Source organism: Syngnathus acus, chromosome 15 (assembly GCF_901709675.1).
Source record: "Syngnathus acus chromosome 15, fSynAcu1.2, whole genome shotgun sequence".
NCBI lineage: Eukaryota > Metazoa > Chordata > Actinopteri > Syngnathiformes > Syngnathidae > Syngnathus > Syngnathus acus.
This window is the reverse complement of record NC_051100.1, coordinates 10,565,545-10,589,933: the sequence shown is the minus strand read 5'-3', so window position 1 is coordinate 10,589,933 and position 24,389 is coordinate 10,565,545. Positions and strand designations below refer to the sequence as shown.

Below are 24,389 nucleotides of genomic sequence, written 5' to 3'. Positions count from 1 at the left end.
AGACATGCATGTTGAGCATGATCTATAAAAGTATAATACTCAACATAGGTAAAATGCCTAGGTTACTTCCCCTTTAACAACATTTCTGCATCCATCCATTTACTTTAGTGCTTGTCCTGTTCAGGGTATTGTGGAGCTGTACCCTTCCGGGATGACTTGTGGCAAAAGTCAGACAACACCCTGGACTGGATGCCAGTCCATCACAGGGGCAGAGAGAAAGTGATAAAGATCCCCATATCACTCACGCAGTCGTCTTCATAAATCTCAATGGAACGAAACAAAACAAAGGTTCCGTTATCACCACCTTGCCTTTAAGTCTATCCCTTTTCTTACTTGCCTTTAACAACCTCCTTGTGTTGTTAGTATTTGATCTTAATTGTGGACACAGCTGAATCTGAACCATCCCCTTTTGTTTCAATTGGCATCTTGTGTTGGAACCATGATTCATATTTTTGCAGCAGCTCTTCAAGGTGTGGTTCTACCTGTTTAACTGTGGAGACTAACAAAAACAGCTCATCTTTTGGGAATGGGAATTTACAGGGTGATTCCAGAATTTTCCTTCACAATTGAGTGATTCCATATTTTTTCTGATCCCTGTGCTTGGTCAAAAACTGTATGTTCTGACTGGCAAGGACATTTTTTTTCTTGATTGCTTTTAGAGTTTTTTAAAGGCTAATAGTTAACATTTTAAATAGTTTAGTTTTGTGTCGTGTCTGTAATCATTTTTTTTTCTTTTGCCCTACAAATTAAAACAACTGAATGAAGATCCTTTGAGTCTGGGGAATTTTTGCCAGGGCTTCCATTTGCTGACGTTTAATGTTTAAATGACACGGGTGTTTAAATGACACGGGACGCTTCAGTTTACTTGACTATTTTCAGGGAATTAATTATAATTATAATCCCCAAGGTTATTTTAATCTTTTATGCAGTGGGTCATACGAACCTTTTAACAAGCCAATTCCACAAATTGAAAGGAAATTCTTGGCTCATATGCGGTTTTAAAATGCTCCATTGCCCGACTTCAAACTTCTAAATATTCAGTCCCAATATTTCCAAGTTTCAATTCGGCATTGCTGTTGATTATTTACATACTGAATAAGCTTGTTTAGTTAGCGGCACTAATGAAACAGTTGTATTCTATCAGCTTCACATTTACTGTTGTATTGCTGAAGCATTTATTGCACAAAGACCATTTCCTTTGTGCTTAACCTTTAAGCAAGTTACTTTAGCGTAAAAATCAAACTTTGCTGTGGATGAATGCCATCTGCCTGCTCCACTCCATTTCTTATAATGAGTAGTTTGTTAAGATGATTCTGATTCTGATTCTGAAAGTGCATTGGGGATTTTAGTAAGGAGTGGAAAGGAACCACTTCTGCCAAAAATAGAGATAGTTTTGTTTGTCTATTCTATTTCACTCGGACTTGCATTCCAAATATTAGTTTGCAAGGCTTTGCAATAAAAACTTTTGTTGGTCACCTGGAATTGTTCAACAGCAAACGCAAAGCAGAGCTGTTTTGTTTTTGTTGCTTCGGGAACTTCATTATTCGCAATCAATAAAAATAAATATGATGTAATCTGGCAACTGATGCAATTCTCTGCTGTTGCTTTTTAATAAGTAGCAGCAAAATATTCTTCCTTGTTGAATCATCAACCAAATTATTAGCATTGTTATATTATTGCAGGCCTAATTGTGTATTTTTTTTAGCTCATATCTGAAATTAAATACACATCTGCATGTCGCACAAATTAGCAGCCACTACCACTGAGTCGATGTTATAGTTATTTTAAAAATAGTAGTATCTTAATAGCTCACTCAGAATTGACCTTTTTGTGCCACCATATTTCAGACATAAAGTCATAGGTCATCTTTAAACTTGTCAAGGTCAAAGAACAGAGTTTGGGAGTGAATAAACTTTGTGTCCTTCTGCAGGAACCTTGCCATCATGAAGTATTAATTCCCCGATCGGGATGTTGGGGCAAGTCTGGTCCAGGTTCACAGTCGAGCCTGGCGCAAGCGCTAACACTTTTTCATACCTGTCGGTGTGGATTCCTAATCTTTTCTTTCCAGTACAAAATGGATTACCTGACTGCTGATATGTTGAATGAACCTCTCTGCAGTTTCCCTCAAGCTCCATCTTCTTGTGAGCGCATCTAGGCACGAATTGTTGTTGTCATGTGGGAAAAATACAGATGAATTATATAAAAAAAAAAAAATGTCAGGGTACTCTCCTTCACCCAGGTCATTTCATTCTGTTGTCATTCACTCGATAGCAACAAAACTGTTCTGCTTATTCTGAGGAGACGTTTCGCCTATTATTTGTGCATGCTTGAAATCGTCAGGCTTTATGCAACAGGGCTCGGACTGCGACCGTCAGCCTGTCTGAAACGTCTTCTAAGAAGTTCAAACAATTATAAGGGCTTTGAATAGCCATGAGAGTGTGGCCCCACAATAAACAATTAAATGCAACAGGCGTGCGTCGATGGAGATATAATATGTACAACACCTTCACACATACATACCGTAAATTTCGGGCTATAAGCCGCACCGGACTATAAGCCGCACCAGCTAAAATTTTTAATTTTTTTTAGTTTCATACTTATATAAGCCGCACCGGACTATAAGCCGCACGTGCGCACGAGTTATTTACAAAGACAGTACACAGAAAGCCTTTTTAAAGTTTTAATCACATTAACATTTTGTTGTAAACACGGAAGTAACAGCACTAGCTGGGCTAAAGTTTTAATAGCATTAACTTTTCGTTGTAAACACGGAAGTAACAGCACTAGCTGGGCTAAAGTTTTAATAACATTAACATTTTGTTGTAAACACGGACGTAACAGCACTAACTAGGCGGGGGGAAAAAAAAAACATACCAGTTAACAAAGTCACTGAGAGCCATCTTTGTCTTCCTCCTGTCCACTGAAACCAGCACAATCTTCCTCCTCAGTGTCCGATTGGAATATGCATGTAAAGTCGCCGCATGATCGCGTAAGGTTTTTAATGTTTAATTCCCATTTGTAAGAGAATATACACAAAGCTGATTGTCAGGAAAGAGATAATTATTTAGGGGTGCATAACTTTTATTAACATAACAGCACAACAGCGGTCCACACCCTTTTTATGAGTGTATAAGTGTATTAGTCATGAGAAAAATCACGGGGAAAAAACCTATATAAGCCGCACCGGACTATAAGCCGCAAGGTTCAAAATTTGAGAAAATGTAGCGGCTTATAGTCCGAAATTTACGGTAATAACGCCGGTCGGTCCGCTATCCTCAATCGTGCTAGTGAGTAGCCACCTCCCTTCCAATTGCTAAGATTACCACATCATTAAGTGGCAATCAAGGTTACAAAAGCACTGCCATTAAGCGCAACATCCAAGAGACAAGCACCCCTAAAGATATAATTGTGGCCTATAGTTTTTTAACTAAAGGTGTAGAGGAATCATAATTTGTTATCTAATGTAATCTTGACAAAGCCAAATTAAAACTGTCCTTAGCTTTGCCTCTGGCAGCATTCTTGTGTTGTTCTTTTTTTCATTTTAAGGCTGAATGTCCTCTACAGGGAGAAGTGACTGCATCTACGCACAAACTGCTTCTTTTTTTCCAGCGCCCTCTAAAATGCAATATGTGTTGGCTAATTTCGTTTGTTGTGCTTGACTTGGTGCAGTGGCGGAATTGCTGCTCATTACAGGTTTTGGTCCATCTTGCTCCTCTATGTATGGGAAAACAGCACCACTATTAAGCCAGCGCATTAAGAGTTGCCATTACTGGATGTACCATGGAGACACATAAAAAGCAAAACCGCAGAGCACATTGTTGTGCACCGTGACAGCGATTTTTAACACCGCATTATTCTGCTTAGCGTCCGGGTAAATCATCATCACACTCGGTTTAATTCCTTTTTTGAACAAAATACATAAACTACACCACTAAGTATAATATAATGCAATAGATTAGTCAGTAAATTAAGGATGGATGGATGTAAGATCATCACCCTCTTAAATTATGAGTTACTTTTTGCATGTTTTTATGGGTAGAATAAACAAATCATTTACCGTAATTTTCGGACTATAAGTCGCGGTTTTTTTCATAGTTTGGGTGGGGGGGCGACTTATACTCAGGAGCGACTTATATACATATATATGATTTTTTTCACTTTTTTGGGCATTTTATGGCTGGTGCGACTTATACTCCGGTGCGACTTATAGTCCGAAAATTACGGTAATACACAGGTTTATTTGCATAATTACAGATTGCAGTCCATCAAAATGAGATTTCATATTTTACGCATGATTGCTTCTTTTGTTTGAAGTACCTCTTGAGGACTGTGGCTACCTACTCCACAAGTTGTTCCACTACATCTGCCGCAAAGTGTTGTTTTCTATAAATTATATTTCCAAACATTAACGGGCATGCACTAGTTTGCATGCAAAAAGGAAATTGCCTTTATCAATGCTTTATTCTCTTTATCACCCATCATGCATATTTAAACAGCAGCCATCTGAAAATCATGTGCCTTAGCATCGCAATTATTCATTTGAGGTATTTAAATGTGCAAAGTTTTTTGAATGGCAGTGGTTTATAATGAATTATTCACACAAAAAGGCCCTTTTAACATCATTTAGGGCAACATAATGGCTTCTACCTGCAGCATCCCTTCAGTGGAAGAATAATGCAATATGCTTGTGTTAATTTCTTCTGACAATCTTTGCCCGCTCTAGATTCAAATCTGCTCTCACACAATCACCTTTTTTTTGCAAATCCAAGCATCCATAATTTCTTTTAACTATTGTCTACTTTTGTACCATGAAATTTATCGAACAAATCGAAAGAAAGACCTTGGAGTAAACATTTAGAGTTCTAAAAAGAGAAAGAAATGTTTTGTGTTCTGAAACAGCCTATTTTGCACAACTACTACTTAATTCTAATAACACCCATCATGTTGTCATGACAAACAAAAATTGGTGCCTTAATTCTGTCAACACCTATTTACTACCTTGTCATATGGGAAGTAATTGAAGTAGATGGTATGAACTAGCTGCCCTCATTATGGGGTTTTACATCAAGGCTCTACATCCCACAACATTGCTCTTCTAAATCCCATCTGAGATGTTTTTAAAAGGTAAGAGGTAATTAACTACTCACCATAGAGGGCAAAAACCCATATTCCAATCATGTTGATGGAATGTTTGCTGGCAGATGTGTGTGTCCTGCAATTTGAGTGCAAAACTGCAATTTCCACTGTGTAGGGCTTACTATTTTGTTGCTGTGGGTTTTTTAAGTATTGAACCGCATACAGGGACATTTCCCAAGTGTTTATAATGTTTGTGAGAGATTTTCATCCAAATACTCCAAGAATTGGAATGATGCCCTGACAGGTCACTCCATTACATCCATTTTGAATTACCGTATTTTCCGCACGATAAGGCGCACCGGATTATAAGGCGCACCTTCAATGAATGGCCCATTTTAAAACTTTGTCCATATATAAGATATATACATTTAACCCGCGGGCCGGACTTTGGACACTTCTACTGTAGTGGCTCAATATTGGTCCATATATAAGGCGCACCTGATTGTAAGGCGCACTGTCGGCTTTTGAGAAAATTGGAGGTTTTTAGGTGCGCCTTATAGTGCGGAAAATACGGAAAGCCTTTTAAAATGATCCATCCGTCCATCTATCCATCCATCCATCCATCTATCCACCCATCTATCCATCCATACATACATTTTTGACTACACATCTTCAGGATGACGGGAAACAAAGAATAGAAGGCTATGCTCGATTGTTCAAAATTCCCAGTGCATTTAGAAAACTCATTGGGAGGTCTAAATTGGAAATAAAATCATTAGGGTGGATAGTTTAATCATGTTGTCATCACCTGTAGTGTGCTTTTCAATTTTCAGAGAGAAGAGCATGCTGGGATTCATGGAACATTATCTTATTTTGTCTTTATATCCACTGTGTTGTAAATATTTCCTGTCATTCTCAAATCTCTTCATTTGACATCCCAATCCACCCCTTTTGGCCAAACAAGCTGGATAATTGATTACCCATCAACACAAACACTCAGACGTCTTCTGTTGTCCTCATTTCAGCGTAAGCATTGATCCCTATTTGCCAGGAACGAAAATACGGATATACCTGTGATAGTTAGACATGGATGAAATCCCAGCATGTAAACCATCTAACTATAGTCACAACAAATGATATAATCCTTCTTCCCATGTGCCAGATGACCTCCCTGTCAGTGATGGGTTTTGAAGCCAATCATTCTTCATGTCAATATCACATGCTTGTGTTCTGTTAGTGCTACTTTATTGTTAGAAAAGCACAGTAGATGTTTTCTATGCCTGTAGGACACATGACCTTCAGTGTATCAAGTCATGATATGTGATCACTTGATGAGTGTCACTGTGAAACGACTTTGTCGTGTTTAATATTGCCCTTCATTAGTTACAATTGTACCGCTTAATGTAGTACATCGAATCTGCTACAGTTGTGGACTTTGTAGGGATAATTACCATTGACACTCTCAATTTATAATTAAGAGGGTATGTACTGCTTGACTGGCACAAGAGAACTTCAGAAAGAATCGTACATTTCAAAAGAAGTTCACTCAGACAGCCATCAGTTAATTTGTCGTATTTTGCAGGGTAAGGCAGTCATTTAATTGAAACTGTAATGTGTTTAATAGACAAATAGTGTACGGCAGGGGTGTCAAACTCATTTCTTTGACGGGCTACATTGTAGTCATAGCTTCTCTCGGAGGGCCATTATGACTGTCAACCCAAATAAATGTATGAGCACCTCATATTATATACAGTAAAAGCTACAAAACAAATAACTCGTTTTCAAATCAGACGAGTAAAAACTGGTCAAATATTAAAAAAAAAAGATATTCTTAAAAGTGAAGACAATTTGCAATTCTAGTAATGACACACGAATTTGATGCACAATTTGTCTTCGCGGGCCACATAAAATGATGTGGCGGGCCGTATCTGGCCCCCGGGCCTTGAGTTTGACACCTGTGGTGTATGGCTTGCCATGATGTGTCACTGTTTCGCAATATCCGGATCAATGAAACTAAAAATGTCATAAGCACAGACTGAGCTATAGAATAGTTTTATTGGAAGACATGTGGAATGGGGTCAAGGCAGTTTCTGCCTGTGTCGTTGGGAAGTCGTGATAATGAGCCTCTCAGCTTTCTGTGGCTTCTTTCTTCCTGCAATGCAGCTGTCAAAAATTGAACTTTTTCTGCATCTTGAGGACTTCACTCCCTACCATCATAATGTCTATTTGGCTTGGAAATAATGCTTCTGGACTTAATGGATTAACTTTTGCTTTACTGTGCATTTAAGTGAAAATGAGTTGATATGAAGTCATGCGAGTCAAAGATCAATCGACAATATTAATAATGCTTGAGAAGCTCTGTTTTGCACGTTAATTATATGAGATGTGATGGAATTGGATGAGATAAACCAGTGTTAGTGTCACGAAAAGAAAATTTAAGAGATATGGCTGCAATTACCAAAAGAGGTGGCACTGCAGTGTTCAAATTATGAGGCAGTTTCCTTACTCACCTTTATCTTGTTTACTCCCAAATGCTTGTTGTATTAATGATTCTAAAACTACTTCAGTGTTTGAGACAAAAATAATGACTATTTTCGATGACACTAATTGCCAGTCTTTTCTTGAGCTTGAAAAACATGCAATTACACCACAATTTGTTTTTATTGTGGTGATAAAAAGAAAGCACCTCAAAAGAATTCCACAGCTTTAGAAGGCAATAGTCATTGTTACAATTTGATCTCTCTTTTAAAGAGTGGATGTCTTTTGGATTCTTTTATGCCTTTCTTGACATATTATACAAATGCTCGGGCTTCATTTACGCTCTATTGGTGTAAGTTGATTTTAGTGGATGGGTCATTTCAGATCAATGTTTCTTGGAACGTGTAATAAATTATGCATGGACGCAGCAATTATCATTCTTGTTTGTATAAGAGCACTATTTAGGGCTTCCTTACTAATTTAAAACGGCATACGTTCGCAATCTCATTATTAATTCTAACACATCTATGCTAAATAAGATTTTCCCATCATGCATCACTTCCCCACCATGACGTTATTAGTCAGTGTGGGCACTTAATGAGTCATTTTACTGTTACAAACTAGCAATTTAGATTTACTTTCATAGTCACACAGATGGAATGGGACCAATGGTGTCGACTACAAAGAAGACAATTCCTTTACTTCACAACTCATAGGCTGCTTTAATAATGACTTTGATGTGGCAGATGCTCAATAATTGCCTTGGTGATAAAAGCAACCCAAGCTTACCATGATTCATCCTGACATCCACCCCAGTAACATAACATTAGATTGTTTGAAATGTTGAATAGAGCTGCTAAAATTTTCCAAATGTGACGATCCATGTGGATATGCAAAACCATTTTCTGCGCAAAAACTGAGGTAGCCGGAACTTGCCTTAGGGCTGCACAAAAAATTGAAAAATGTCAGTGTCGCAATTTGTCCCATGCAAGTCGGCATGCGTATCGCAAAGAAATGCCATAACGTTATCTGAATTTGAGCGGTCAGACGCAAACTTAAATGTACATTGTCATCTAACACAGGTGTCAAACTCAAGGCCCGGGGGCCAGATACGACCCGCCACATCATTTTATGTGGACCGCAAAGACAAATTGTGCATCAAATTCATGTGTCATTACTAGAATTGCAAATTGTCTTCACTTTTAATATCATTTTTTTTTTAATATTTGACCAGTTTTTACTCGTCTGATTTGAAAATGAGTTATTTGTCAGTTTGTTTTGTAGCTTTTACTGTATATAATATGAGGTGCTCGTACATTTATTTGGGTTGACAGTCATAATGGCCCTCCGAAAGAAGCTATGACTACAATGCGGCCCATGAAAAAAATGAGTTTGACAGCCTTCAATAGTAGATAATAATAGAACATTATTTGGGGTGATTACAATTATTTAGACCAGTGGTTCTTAACCTTGATGGAAGTACCAAACCCCACCAGTTTCATATGCGCACTCGCCGAACACCTCGTTAGTGACATTTTTTATTTTTTTAATTGAAGACATCGATGTTTTTTACTGGTGCACAAAATGAGCCGTGCATGAACATAGCCTTGTTTAAAGAACAAAACCAACACAATGCATGAACTCACAACAAATTACATACTGGCAAATCAGAATTTACACAATAAATCAGGTTTGTTTGGACCTCCTCAGTGGAGGCTTTGTAGAACCCCTGAGACCAACTCACCGAATCCCTAGGGTTCGATCGAACCCAGGTTAAGAACCACTGATTTAGACATTGAGCTTAATCATTTTGCCTTCTGAAAAAATTAAGTATTTCATTAGAAAATAAAAATGTAATTTCAATACCCATATCGCATATTGTATGTTTTTCCAGTATCATGCAGCCTGAATTTGCTGTGCTTTTCTAGCAATCTGTTCGAATCCTCCGGCCTCACTGCCTCTGCCTAGTTTATTCTTCCTGCTGTGTGTTTGCTGGGGGAATTCATCTCACATAAAGATCAAGATGATAGCAGGCAGCAATGGCAGAGATGAGAGCATAGAGACATAGTGGGAGTCGTTCAGCATTTGTCATTATATCTCTTTTTAGAGCAACATCAAACACATGATCGCTTAACTTGTTTATCATACAAATGTGTATGGCAACAGTTGTGATGACATCACATATGCAGGGGTATGATGTTCCCTCCAACAAATAAGTAAAAACAAAAGAGGTATGCTTTAGACATTTTTTTCATCAACATCCTCACATCCTTTACTGAAAGATTATATACCACAAATAGAAATACATTTGTGGAATAAATTAATTAATGAATGAATTAATGAAAATATTTAATACTAATACTAATAATAATAATAATAATAATAATAATTGTAGGGCGCACTTCCCCATTTGCAACGTATCCTTGGTATGTCATGCAGTGATGCATTACCCTGGATAGTCCTCACTAATTCCTTTCTTTTCATCTTGCCTTGCTATGAGATTTTTCAGCTCCAGAAACCCAATTCAGTTTCAAGTCCACGTGAGGAACGTTGGCGAAGGTGGCTTTTGCTCCCGCACGACTCCGTTTTCAATAACACACGTCTACTTCCTGCCATCGTCCAAAACATATCCGAGCCAGGAAGCTCGTCAACAGTCACAGCTTTCGCCCAGCCAACTTGAATGACGTGCACGCAGTGATCGATAATTATGATTCCGTACACTGTCAACATCAAACTCGCGGCTCGGACGTTAACTGGCACTCTAAATTTGCAGAATAAAACTGCTGTTGATTGGTGAGTACTGCTGCTGTTCTCTTAGCATGCATTGATCAGAAATGACAGTGTGTTTACATTTTTTTTTTTTGCAAATCGCGTTGGTCTCGGGAATTGGTACTTTTTTTTCTTAATCGGTTCCCTTAGTGTAGTAAAATGCACGCAATATTAGCTGTTGACCTTTTTGTATTTGACAAGATGTTGAAAAAATGCACGTAACGAAGACATCTCGTGTCATGTGATGGGCATTTTACTGGGCCTGCTGGATTTGTGAATCCTTGTCCTTGTTTGGAAATGTAACAAGAGACGTGTGTGTAGCAAACAAAACGTTTTTATTCTGATCATAAAATATGTCATTCATTGTGCTGGTCTAAATGCAAATGCTGCACCAATACTATTACTATCAGCGCCCTTTTTTTTTTTTTTGGTAAAGGAAGGAAATGTGAGAAATATAAATTTACAATTCAATTTTAAACAAATACATCGGCTATTTAACTTTTTTTTCAGTACACACTCCCATAAATGAGGCTGTGATAAATAGTACTGTAATCAGTGGCCAAAGGAATAAAACTATGAACATTTCCTATTGCTATAATGGGTTTTCATGATGATCATGGTTTTCAGCATTATTACAATATTGCTTGAAAAAGTAAGCTAAACAAATTTGCTGCTCAACTTCATTTTGAATGTACAAAAATCGGCGACCATATGCACTTCTTACGCATTTATGGATTTTCTTACATGCATTACGTCACAATGAATCACGTGGCATCACTCCCTTTTATTATTGGTCACTAAATTGTAAAAAAAAAAATGCTGTATGGACTAACTATGTAAATATGTACGTAAGTAGCAAAATTGCCATTTCTTGATAAAAGTTAGGGATTTCCCAATCACATTTTCTGCGCTCAAATCTGATTCACTTCATTTTCAGTGTTTGCAGCTATGGCTGAACAGTTTTCAAATTGTCATTGGAATGTAGTAGAATACACTTCACTGGTTCTTTTATCTCAAACAAAATATTTTAGGTTGCATTACCTGACATGTTTCGGCTTGTACTTCCGCCTTCATCAGAGTGAACCAGTGAAGTGATTAACAAGTAAAAACAAAATGAACTTAGTACAACTAGTAGTAGAATACAGTTTTCAAACGGCAAAAGCTTGATTTATTCAAAGCAAAAAACAACTCCTTTATTACGGGCAGTTCGTCATAGCTGCATAAAATTCTGCAAATCAAAGTATTTACTACCGTAATTTTCGGACTATAAGTCGCTCCGGAGTACAAGTCGCATCAGCCATAAAATGCTTTTATATGACTGGACGTAGACCAGCAAATAATGTTCCACAGCATGTTCCTACAACCGTCTTCTCCATCCTTCTTTTTCGGTTTCATAGGGGCTGGCAGGGGCTGATTGCGCAAGGATGTCATTCTAGCATCCTCATTATTGATCCAAAGACATCACAGACAATCCAAGTGTTGGAAAAACACAAAGCTAATGTGGTCAAGGTAAGCTCTTCTGTAATTACTTGGCTACAACCACGCATATACATATGCTTGTAGTTTTCTTTGGTTTTGATTGTTAGTATGAACTTAATGGAAGCTGTAAAATACTCTGAATGTTGAATCAATGTAATGCATGGTTGAAGACAATGACAATCATGGACATGATCTTGGGTTAATGTTTCATAAACTCTCATAAGAATTCTTGGGTATGGATATTGCTGGACACTGAATTTTCCCCTGGGATCAATAAAGTATCTCTCTCTCTCTCTCTCTCTCTCTCTCTCTCTGCACTCAAGTGTTAATGTGGATGAATTGAATAACACTAACCGCGTCATTCAGCCAAATTTTCACTATGTCTTGTAATTGTGTAATCTTTTGAAGAATGGGGTCATTTTGCACGGAGATGGACGAACCCAATGAAACTGAGGTTTAAACAGGAAGACCGTGACATTAGCTATCAACAACTGACTTGGGCTTATTCTATGATACAGCCGGGACTAATGATTATTTTGATAATCGATTAAGCTGTTGATGATTTTGTTGATTTATCAATGAATCTGAAAAAGTTTATATTTCTATCCCTTTACTCGAAAACGTGACACTCCAATCTTTCCAAACATGAATTATGATTCTGTTACTGGATTGGTCTATAACACTTCACTGGTTCTTTTATATCAAACAAGTTATTTTAGGTGCATTACCTGACATGTTTCGGCGGGTTCTTCCGCCTTCATCAGAGTGTCACTGATGTGGTTGTGACGCGTCTGATGAAGGCGGAAGAACCCGTCGAAACATGTCAGGTAATGCACCTAAAATAATTTGTTTGATATAACAGAACCAGTGAAGTGATTAAAAAGGAAAAACAAGATGAACTTGGTCTATAACAGTTCAGAAAACAGGTAAAAATGTTGATCTTTGTTTTGCAAAGTAAAAGCATATGTTTGCAAATACATTTAAAAAAAGAATACCGTATTTTCCGGACTATAAGGCGCACCTAAAAACCTCAAATTTTCTCAAAAGCCGACAGTGCGCCTTATAGTCCGGTGCGCCTTATATATGGACCAAATTCCTAAATTTAACCTGGCCCGAAGCATTGTGTCATGAAATCAATCATAAGTGGCCTGCTGAAGACTATGAATCATGAATCAAAAAGACTGGATCATTATTTTGTGATTATAAAGTAATTTGTTGCATCTGAAGTTGAAATAAAAAAGATAAAATGGCGACTGATTTGATTTGGATTAAAAATCTAACATGCTGCATTAATGGTGCGCCTTATAGTCCGGTGCGCCTTATATAAGGACAAAGTTTTAAAATGGGCCATTCATTGAAGGTGCGCCTTATAGTCCGGTGCGCCTTATAGTCCGGAAAATACGGTAATAATTTTAAGAAATCGGTTAAGTACGTGATTTTTTTTGTAGAGTTATGTTGACAAATAATGAAATGATGCTTTTTTTTTTACTCAAATTTGAAGGTACCCTTTGGCCAGATTTCCAAAAAACAATTCCACGAAAAGGCCATCTTTCCCCCAAATACAAAAAGCTCATTGTCTCTGAAACCCATCATTCGATTTCTAAAATTCCTGGTGCTTTGCAGTCATTCCAACCAAACATCACATTTTCACACATTGTCAGTTGGAGAAATCTTGTCACGTCTCTATTTAAATAAATGGACAAAGCTTTTGTGAAAATTGGCATTTGTTTCATGTAATCTTAAAGATACATATTATATGAGGTTATTTATTGTTATCAGGACATGAAGTTACCTATATCAGGGTATAAAATTATCCCCATAACACCCAGCACTGGCGTATATAAAAACATCGTCGTAAAGGGGGTTTATTAGATAGTTCCGTTTATTGTTGCTTTTTTGTACCGATATATTTGTCAAGTAAGATACACACACAGCTGCTGGCAGGCTACCTTCTGAAAGAAAAGTATCATTTATCTATTGTTAGTATTGTTTGACCTTGAGCTAAGTAGTTGCTGTCTGACATTATTGATCCTGTGGAACGATGCCTCTCTCCAATGACTGAGCGTGTGTGTGTGTGTGCGCACGTGTGTTTTGAAGACTAATAAAGGGCCGTAAATTCAACAGTGATTATCTGAGTGCAAGCTCTGCCTGAGGCTTCCATTCTTTTTTCCAAAATGCACCTAATCATGGATACGCTGCTGCAGTTGGCAATTTCTCAGAACACAGTCACACAACAGGCATTTTTGCTGGATAATAGTGGATAATGGGAAAAAAAAAAACTCTGTAAAGACGGAATTAAAATAGACAAGTAATAAATTATTTAAATACGCCGATTTGCGCAATTTTTTTTTTTTTTTTAAATATTGTTTGTACTGTTTTGCACTGGCCACACATTTACATGACAAGCAGTCTACAGTGAACACCTGCGATTTATGGAGAATAGGGAGTGGCCATTAATAGCGAACATTAAAATTGTGTATAATAGATGCACATTGAACTCTTTTTTTTTTTGCTTTCATTTCTAACCTCCTAAAATTCTCATAAGCATTCAGTATTCGTTTCTTACGAAAAGAGGAGCTGGGGAATAAAACTAAACAAAAAAATAATAATAAAAAGTATTGAAAAAATAATTTTGAATATGCAAATCCGCAAATGCAGACCCCGTGGGTAAGTGTGGTTCCACTGCATAGTCACTGCTCAAATTATACTGTAATATCAGTTTTCTGTTTAAAATTTGTCATGTTCTTTTCCAGTCAGTATGCAAATCATACAAAAATGGACATATGCACATCGACAAAACCTGCTTACGGTCGTGTTATTTTCACTTGCACAGCTTTCTGGCAGCTTTACTGATCATTGCAGTATTAAATGCAGTCACACAATTAATGTACAGACCAAACACCATTGCTCATGTCCAACCCACGTTATTTGAAAAGAAAGTATTTACATGCGCACAACCACTAATGAGCTTGTATTTATGTTTAATACACAGCAGCATATAAAAAAAAACACAAACATCAGCATGGAGCCTCACAGTTATCTGAATACATAAGATAAACATTGACTGTCCCTGCAGTAACGTCTGTGTGTCAACTTGAGAGATGAAGAGGCACAATAATATACCTTTAGTGATTAATTTAATCTTGAACATCCTGACATTTTATTTCATTGTAAAGGTCAAGGTCACATACGCAGACTTACATTTAACTGAGAAACCCTCCTAATAAATCATTAGCTCAAAGATGACCTGCGCTTTGAGATTAATTCTTTACAATGTATCTTTGACAATTCAGTTGGGCGACAGTAACAGCATTGCACAAAAGTGTTGCAAGTTCAAGACCCACTGAAGACAAAATAATTGGAAATGGGAAGTGGTTGCTCGAGAGATGACAAAACACTTTTTTTTTTTTAGTATCCTTGAGCAAGACAGCGAAGCAGCAGTATATTACTTAGTCAGTTCAGTTTAGTTTTCAAGAGGAAGTAGAGTTAAAAATTGTCTTCACAATATGTTCTTTGCACCCCCACTTGTCTAAACACGGCATAGTGCAGTGATCCCTCGTTTTTCGCTGGAGATGCGTTCTAGAACCACCCGCGAAAAATGAAAATCCGCAAAAGAGAAATGATATATGTATTATTGAGAAATTTAAACACCATTGTATAGAAATTTCACGTGGTGTTTCTTGTTGACCAAAAGAGGGCATGGATGTATCAATTAGAAGTCAATTAGAAGAGTGGTTTGTCCTTGCCAAGCAATGCAACGTGCCCACCTTCAGAAATACCACACTACACTAACCCGGGGGAATCATGCATAGCGAAACCAAAGTGAGTCATGGTTGCGCATGAATCTCCTGTTTGCATTGTGGTCCAGTACACAATATTAAAGCTTTTTAAACTCTCCCCGATACGTTTATGCAACCTAAACCTTTTCCATTCTCTTAATAACCATTCCCACATCGTGCTGTGCATGTATTGTACCTTTACAGTCAATAGAAGAACAAACACGTCAAGTCACATGACCAAAATCACAAAACAAGTGAGCTGTTATTTGAACCCTGAGCAACTAGATGTTATTATCAGTGGACAGCAAGTAGCGAAACGGTCGTCCCTGAGATGGATTCAAATGGGTGGATTTTGCTGCTTAATTTATATTCCACAAAAGCGCAATAGTTGTGCATGACTCAGAAGTAATTACACCACATTATCACTAATGATGCCATTTTGTTCATTCTTCCTCCAGGTAAAGTGGTCAAGAGAAAATTACTACCATAACTTGAGCTCGCCCTACTGTTTGCGACTGGCCTCGGGAGATGCCTCTGGAAAGATAATAGTGTGGGATGTTGTTAGTGGCACTGCCCATTGTGAGATCCAAGAGCACTCCAAACCCATTCAGGGTAAGAGATCATTGAAATCGCCCCCCCACCTCCATTTTTTTATAGCAGCCTAAATTGATTCTTTATCCTGGGGCAGGACATTACCCAAGCAAGACCTGCCAAGAAAACAATCTATTCTGTCAAGTAACTCTTAAGTTGTGTGCGATTTGTTTTCATTACAATACTATTGCCATCACTCTATATGTCCTGCTGCAACACTATGCATTCCTCTCCTTCATTCCCGTCTGTTCTTATCTGGCTTCCTCGACTTTTCTTTCAGATTTGGAGTGGCTGTGGAATCAGGATGTGTCCCGTGATCTTTTGTTGGCCGTGCATCCACCAAACTACATCATTCTATGGAATGGAGACACAGGAACCAAGCTGTGGAAGAAAAGCTATGCGGAAAACATTCTGTCGTTTTCTTTTGACCCGTTTGACCCATCCAACATGGCATGTATGTACACAATAATGGAACGATTCGTTGAGTAATCGAGTAATATGTTGATTATTTTATTGATTATTTAATGAATCGGATACACAAAACATGTTTTATTTTAACCCCTTTATTAAAAAACCTGACATTATTTCAAATTGACTGCAGAAAATGCACAAATGTTAATTAATGATGATTTGGTTAGTGATTTGGTTCGTAAAACATAAAAGAAAAGGCAAAAATGTTGATAAAAGTATTCAAATTAAAAAGAAATGTTTTATTCTGTTCAATACAAAGTTAATGGACCCTGTTTCTTGGAAGACTACAGAAACTAGAGAATATTTAGTATAGAGAGGCTGGAATTTTGAGCATAAGGACGATTTTAGATTTAAATTTCAAATAGATTTTAAATGGAAAAAAAACTAAATGATTTTATTAATAATAAGATTAATAGATTAATTTGATATTCGATTGGTTGTCGATTAATCGTTGCACCTCTACAATAATGTCTAATTGAAGCTGTTGCGTAATTAACACTTGATTTTTCATGACAAACGTGCTCGAGATCTTTTACTGTCTTTTTCTAGTGCTGACGAGCGAAGGAATAGTCTTCATCACAGACTTTTCCCACTCAAAACCACCGGGAAGTGCGGGCAAAAAGGTTTACATTGCAAGCCCACACGCAAGCCCCGCCCACACCAAGCCTACACCCACAGCTGCTCCGCCTCCTACCGGTGCCAAGAAAGCTCTCAACAAGGTCAAAGTGCTAATCACCAATGAAAAGCCCACGTAAGAACCACCTTTCATACATCTTCAGAACTATTTGAAAATAAGCACAGAGTAGACACATCGAATATACCCGGGTCATGTAGTAACAAGTATTGCCAGAATACATATTTGTATATGACCACATCTGCAATATAATACACTAGATTTTCATAGTTTTTTCATATTTATATTTACCAATAAATAATTATGTAGTGTAGCGTTAAAACACAATTTACCTCAATTGCTAGTTTCCAGCCATACTTTTAATGTGAAGGTTTTTCTTTAAGGGCTATTTTCTTCATTGTTATTATTATGTTTATATATGTACAGTATGTTTTAGTTTGTTTTTAAAACATTCACCTCAGTTTACTGGCTGTAGCTGTGCCTGTTACTGTTTTGATATCAAAAGCCCAGCTCATATGAACCATATGGCTCCAAATCCCAGAGGCTGCTTAAAAGGAAGGGCAATTTTGACTATGCATACCGGATCTGGTACAAGATTTTTTATTGTGAGCTGTGTTCATTTTTACGGTGACACATTTGCCAAATTATCAGATGGTTTCAAACATTTCAATAACATATAAAACCAATCAGGAAGTTGCCAAATATAGATTGCCTGAAGACTAGTGAAAAATGTCCCAGAACATTTTAAGAAAACATGTAAGGGTTGCCTTTATTTGAAGTTATGTGGCTACCACATGAACCTCTTTTTAAAGAAAACAGTATAAATATGGACCAAGCATTCATTTTTGGCATCCACTATGCTTGTGCCTGTTATACTGGCTTATTCCTAACAGTTGCTCCCTGCAGTGTGTCTACACACCCAGCTAATAGGCTTGATACACACACGCGCACCCACAGTCACACACAGTCACACACGCATGCACACATTTATCTTGCTTGTCTTCATTCTTTCTCCTTCCTCGCTCATCATGTCCATTTCATGTTTGTTTTATTTAAAATCTTACTCTAGTCTCTCTCACAATTATTTTCCTACGCTTGATAGGTGGCCGATTTGAAAAAAAGTCTTAAACATGCTGTCTTAATGACTGCATTATGTCATAAATGTCTCAATAGGCAGCCACTAATTTGGCAGTTTACGCAAACATGAATGCAGGATCTGATTCTCGGCTCTCAGCTTTGTGTACAGTTATCACGCACAGTCAAATCTGTATGTTTATGTCTGATTTAGAGAGACCTTGTAGATATAATGACAGTTCTGAGCTCTAAACTCTAAGAAAAAATGGTTTCCTAGGCAACATAAAAATACAAGTGGGTAAATGTTTCGAAATACTGAAAAAGACACAATAGAGCAACAGCCTGTATTGGAATCCCCTTCCAATGCAATATAGCACAGACGCTTATTATTGTGGAATCTTTGATCGCTAGATCAAAATTGATTTTGGTACATAGAAGACTTCGAGGTTTGCTCATTTTTGACCCCATTTGCCTGCATCAAGGAGCTTCTAATCTTGCAGAACTCAATAGCTCCTGATGTTTTTTTTCTCAAGTCATTTTTAGCTTCATCGCCTTCTCCATATGATGATCTCACTGGCTGGCGTTAGTCTGGTGTTTCTCTGTATGGGATCTTATCGAAAAATAGTGATGGACAGTAGAATCTAGGTATAATATATAAGTATAGAATGTGAAAAAAAATATATCATTTGACAAACTGTCTTTCTCTTTTGTATGCCCCCAACTTTGTGGCCCATAGCGCAGAGGCAGTGACATTGAATGACTGCCTGCAGCTGTCTTACCTGCCCTCCAAAAGGAACCACATGTTGCTGCTTTATCCCAGGGAGATCCTCATTCTGGACTTGGAGCTCAGCCAGACTGTGGGAGTTGTTGCCATTGAGCGTTCTGGAGTGCCCTTCATCCAGGTGAGGCTCTGCGTAACTTTTATCGCCTAGGTTGTATGCATTTAAAATCTTATATGAATTAGGCTAACTACATTGTAAGAATATGACTTTGATCACCCAAGTTCAAAATTTGTTTTACTCTCGGCCTTTTTTTAATTAACAAGGCTCTGATATTGAAACACCTTCAGCATGAATGTTTTGGAACCTGTTATTCCCTGGATGGTTCATTTCGCTAAAGTAAGTCTGTGCCAGTACTGTGGAGCTCTTACGTACTTCATTCCTCACCGTCTGTGCCTCCCCTCTAAGTAGTGTACTCTATTTATCGCCGGGCTTTACAGAAATCTTTGATTATAGATGAATCATCCAAGAGGACAACTACACGCCCAGCATAAATGATAACGTTTTCTACTTTTCTTTCTCGATCTCATTAAAGTGCAATAAGAAGCCAGCAGTTCGCACCAAACATGCCCGGCATTGAACTTGATGTGTGATGTCTTGTTTATCCTAATTATTAGGTTCAGTCGCACCGGTGACCTTTGGGTGACAATTTTCTTTCAACTGGAGAACAGATTTTTAATTGGAAATAGATGACTTTATTTTATTTTATATTTATGTCTGCACATACAGCATATAAAAAGAAAATTTGGGAGTTAACGTCCCCTTTAAGTATTATGTAAAGACTCGTGTCAGTGATTTCTCACAATATTTATAAACGTTGATTTAAACCAAGAAATGTCACTATACAAGTCTTTATTTCTATGAATTGCTCAATGTGTTAATATTTTCAAATGACCACTTTTACAACCTTTCTCACACATCACAATCACAATAGTGCAGCTCGTGAAGTCCTTGAGAGCTATCACGGGCTCCATGTTGGTGACCCCGGATGTTTTCATTGAGCCAATTCTGTTCTGGAACGTGATGAGATGCTTTGCATATGCAAGTACTCCTTTTTTCCATGTTTTCTAGTGCCTCCCGCACAGTTAATTACACGACTGATGGTAAAAGCTTAAGCGTGCGTTAATGTAGAGGGTAAAAGCATCACATTTCAAAGAGACATTTAGACACCATGCTTCACTTCTTTCCATTTATCATTTACACATGCGCTATCAGTTTTTACTTAAAATTAAAGATGTTTTATGCTTCCCCCTGTGTGAATTTCCCCCCCTAACTAAACTATCTACTCCTACAAGGTAGTCAGACTGTATCTACGTGGCGATGTATGCTGTCCAAAAAAAATAAAAAACTGCTCCTTAAAAGTCAGATCAAATCAATGTCCCCCTTTTTTTTCACCAGGTTTCTTACTTCTATGACACATTGTCTGTTTTATGTACTTGATGCTGTTGTGTATCTTGTGATCTTGCTCATTGCCATTACAGTGACCCCTCGCTACTTTGCGTTTCGTTTATCGCGGCTTCACTACATCGCGGATTTAGCATCATTTCCACTAACTCGTTAGCCTGCCCAGTACTTCTTGTTGGTGACCGTACTTCGCTGATTTCACTTATCGCGGGTGGTTTTTGGAACCAATTATCCGCGATAAACAAGGGATTACTGTATAGCAATTTGTGACCATTATCTGTGAAACTGGCTGGAGTGCAACAGAACATGAACACATTTAGTCGTGACGTGATATCACCGGCAGAATGGCGAATGATCGCAAACGCAATGATCTTTACCTCAACTGTATATCTCAGGTGATCCCCTGCGCCCAGAGGGATGCCCTGTATTGCCTCCATGAGAACGGATGCATCACCCTTCGCGTGTGCCGTTCTACCACAACTCTTGAAGAAGGATCAGCAGCAACAGGTATGCCCAACCTCACACATGCAACGGGGACCATTTCTACTAACTCGCGTGAAACGCTGTCTTCCCCTCTTCATTGATTCAGCCGTCATATAGTGCAGTTGGAGCCTGAGGCTTTTCTCTCTATGCTCCACTGGGCATTCAGGCTCTTACTATCTCATTTATCTTTGGTTTAGTGTTACGGGAGTCTATTGTCTCAGGAAATGTCTCTCTCTTTCTGCCTTATTTCTTCTTTGCCGATCTCTACAGCTTCTTTTCTTGCTTCCCCCACCTTTTCTTTTATGAGTCTCTCACACCCTCATTTAAACGCATTTTTCTGTTCCTGGTACTTATCTCCTTAAATCCTCTCGCTTTATAGTTCTACTCTGACTTCCCCTCACGCTTACCTTTTCTACTAACCATCCCATTTATTTCCTTGCCTCTTTTATTTTATTAACACCTCACCCAATGCCTTGTTCCACACTTGTCTTTTTTTTTATTCACATGCTCAACAGCTGTCAGCATGCCCCCTCATTCCTACATCTTTTTCCTGACTTTCTACCTTTCAGTCATATCTACATAATTTATTCTTTTTTTTTTTCTCAGACCCAGAACAGAGTGCCCAGGAGCTTGTGTATGACCTCCGCTCTCAGTGCGATGCTATCCGTATCACCAAGACTGTCCGGCCATATCGCATGGTTATCTGCCCCATCAATGAAAACAATGCGGCTCTCATGGTCAGCGATGGCAGAGTCATGCTATGGGAGCTTAAAGCCGTTGCAGGCAAAGCTACTGCCAATCCAAGGTACACAAACACACACACACACACTGCTCAACATTTCTGGAGTGACATTCATTCACAAACAGGCTTAAAGTGAAGGATGAAGTCACAGTAAGAGTCAGACTATTTTTTTCAGGCGCCTTAAATAAACTTTCCTAAAAACTGCATAATCCTCTGACCTAAATTTAGGCTTCTTAGAGACTGTTGCAGGTAGGCCATGCAGGATTTAAGCTATCATGCTTTTCTTTGATATGAAATTTCTAAGCTTCTGTTAGGGAGACATGACTGTATTTCTCTTTTTTTTTTTTTTTATGTGCCTACTATCAAGGTAATACTGCATAGGCAAATAAGTCCTCCATCCATCCATCCATCCTAGCAGTATTAATTAAAAATGCATGTGATGTTTGCCTCATAGCTTCACCTTATGATATTGCTGCTGAGTCTTAATATGCTTAAAATTCTCTTGGCTTCAACTCATGGAAGACAGGTGCAGTGCCATACTTCCATGATCTATTGGATTAAATTTTGATCTTGGCCCTTGTGTTGCAGTTCAGGTTTATCCCCGCTCTACTCCCCTGTGTCCTTTTGTGGAGCTCCGCTGGCTCCAAACCAGAAACATATTCAGAATCTCTCTCTCAACAGCATGATAGGTACATCTGCACAGCATCTTCTGCACTATTGTGTGTCAACATAGTACACATTTGTCTGTAATCTTTTTTGAGTTATTCGATGCCTGTTGAAAACAGCTATTTGTGCACAGTATTCTTACTGTAGACAGCCCCTTCAAATCATCTCATAAATTGTCTGTTGGTCATTTGGTGTTGGCAGAAATTGCTATCGCAAGCATTATTTGCAGTCTGTTGGTTTTTGGGGGGGCTGATTTTGAGTGAAGAAGACTTTCTCGGCAGACCAGAAAGAAAATACTGACCATTCAGGGTATACAATTCTCAGTATGTTTCAGTCCTTTAAAAATAAAATAGGAATGAAAATATAAAGTGATAATAAAAACAAGATAATTGGTGCTTAATATTTTTTGATTGCTGTGATACAGCATTTATATATAATATATATCTATATTTATATCCCTAGGAAAACCAAATGTTTACTTTTTTTGACAGTTGAATGAACTTTGCATAAGACTGCAAGATAATGACAAAAAAAAATCAAGGTGCAATTATTTTAGTTTAAAATGTGTGGTGTAACATTTTTTATCTCTAGGTCAAACTTTAATCGCTGGTGAGGCCCCTCTTCCATCCTCCAACCAGCAAGAAGTCCAGCTCAAGTTCCTGTTGACCGGACTCCTCTCTGGTTTGCCACTGCCACCTTTTGCCATCCGCATGTGTCCACCTCTTACAACCAAAAATATCAACCATTACCAACCGATGCTGGCTGTTGGTAGGTTCTGTTGCAAACACACTCTCGCCATAGATAAATAAATAAATATTTCCACACTGATTTTTTATTTTTGCTTCCTCTGCCCTAAACCAATTAATGGGTTTACTGACCATGAACTTTATCTAAAAGTTACAATTTTTCTGCGGAGCTGAAGTTGATGGTGAATTGTGTGGAACACTGTTTGAGTTAAACGTAGGCTTATGATTGATTGACAGGTCTCAAATGCCTTATCTGCATAAATAAAGGTTACAAGAATAAAATATATCTTTTATACCATATGGTTAGAAAGTGGAACATGTTGACATGTTGATACAATTAATTCCATATGTCAGAAATGGTTGACATGTTCTTTTGAGCTGTTCTCAAAACCTCATCAGAGATTTGTGTCCCCTCAGTTGGTGTTGTTTCATCACTATTGCTCGTTTCCGAAACGGGTTGCATCAGTGCTTTTGAAAGTGTCGGGAATGATAAATTAACTTCCCACAGCATTACCAATGTGCCTAATGAAATTGATGGGATTCCTTTACCTTCTGGTTTTGTTGGAATGAACACCTGCTTGAAAACCGATGTAACTAGTCAATTTAAACAGCAATGAGATATTGTTCTTTCAAAAAACATCTAATAAGCATCTACTGTATCGTCACATATACAGTGGTATATATTTTTTTTATTGTGTTGACCTAAAGATAGAACATTTCTGTGGATGAGTTACAGGCTACATTCAATTATCAACTGAGTGCACACAAAATGATTGGTGTTGAAGTAAATTTGATTAAATATGAAAAAGTAATCTAGGTTCTCATCATTATCCAGCCTTATCTGTAAAATCACATTGGGCTGCATAAATCTTATCTTAAAACATCTTTTATTCCTCGGCTTTTGTCACTTTTGGGCTATTCTCTGCGGCTGTGACTTATTAGAAATCTGGCCTTGGCTTGCCATTGTCTGAAGGTGGCCTGTGCTGGGAAGTTGCCGCGGGCCATCAGTTGGGTTTTGAAATGTGCATAAAAGTATTGGAACATGACTAACCGGTACGTTTCTTTGCCTACTTGTATTGAATTATATAGATTTTTCAAAAAGAAAAGAAAATCACTGAAAATCTTGATTAGGTTGACTGCATTCAAACTATTTTAACCAAAATGAATCGAGAGGACTGTCCATGGGTGGATAAGAAATAAAAGATATTATGGAAATTA

General features: G+C 37.9%; 1 protein-coding gene and 1 long non-coding RNA gene across 2 annotated transcripts in view; both read left to right on the top strand.

Moving 5' to 3' along the window:
- Positions 1-9,359, top strand: LOC119135224. Its single transcript, XR_005100512.1, has 3 exons — positions 1-10; positions 1,992-1,998; positions 9,226-9,359. It is a non-coding gene; the product is annotated as an uncharacterized LOC119135224 (long non-coding RNA).
- Positions 9,360-10,153: 794 nt separating this feature from the next.
- Positions 10,154-24,389, top strand: part of wdr11 (WD repeat domain 11) — a 36,562-nt gene continuing 22,326 nt past the window's right edge. Inside the window, exons 1-10 of the mRNA XM_037272610.1 lie at positions 10,154-10,347; positions 11,721-11,832; positions 16,040-16,193; positions 16,453-16,626; positions 17,193-17,394; positions 19,088-19,253; positions 20,930-21,041; positions 21,624-21,822; positions 22,348-22,448; positions 23,017-23,193. Coding sequence (XP_037128505.1) covers positions 10,262-10,347; positions 11,721-11,832; positions 16,040-16,193; positions 16,453-16,626; positions 17,193-17,394; positions 19,088-19,253; positions 20,930-21,041; positions 21,624-21,822; positions 22,348-22,448; positions 23,017-23,193 — 1,483 coding nt within the window. The 5' untranslated portion in view covers positions 10,154-10,261. The remainder of the gene's footprint in view (positions 10,348-11,720; positions 11,833-16,039; positions 16,194-16,452; positions 16,627-17,192; positions 17,395-19,087; positions 19,254-20,929; positions 21,042-21,623; positions 21,823-22,347; positions 22,449-23,016; positions 23,194-24,389) is intronic.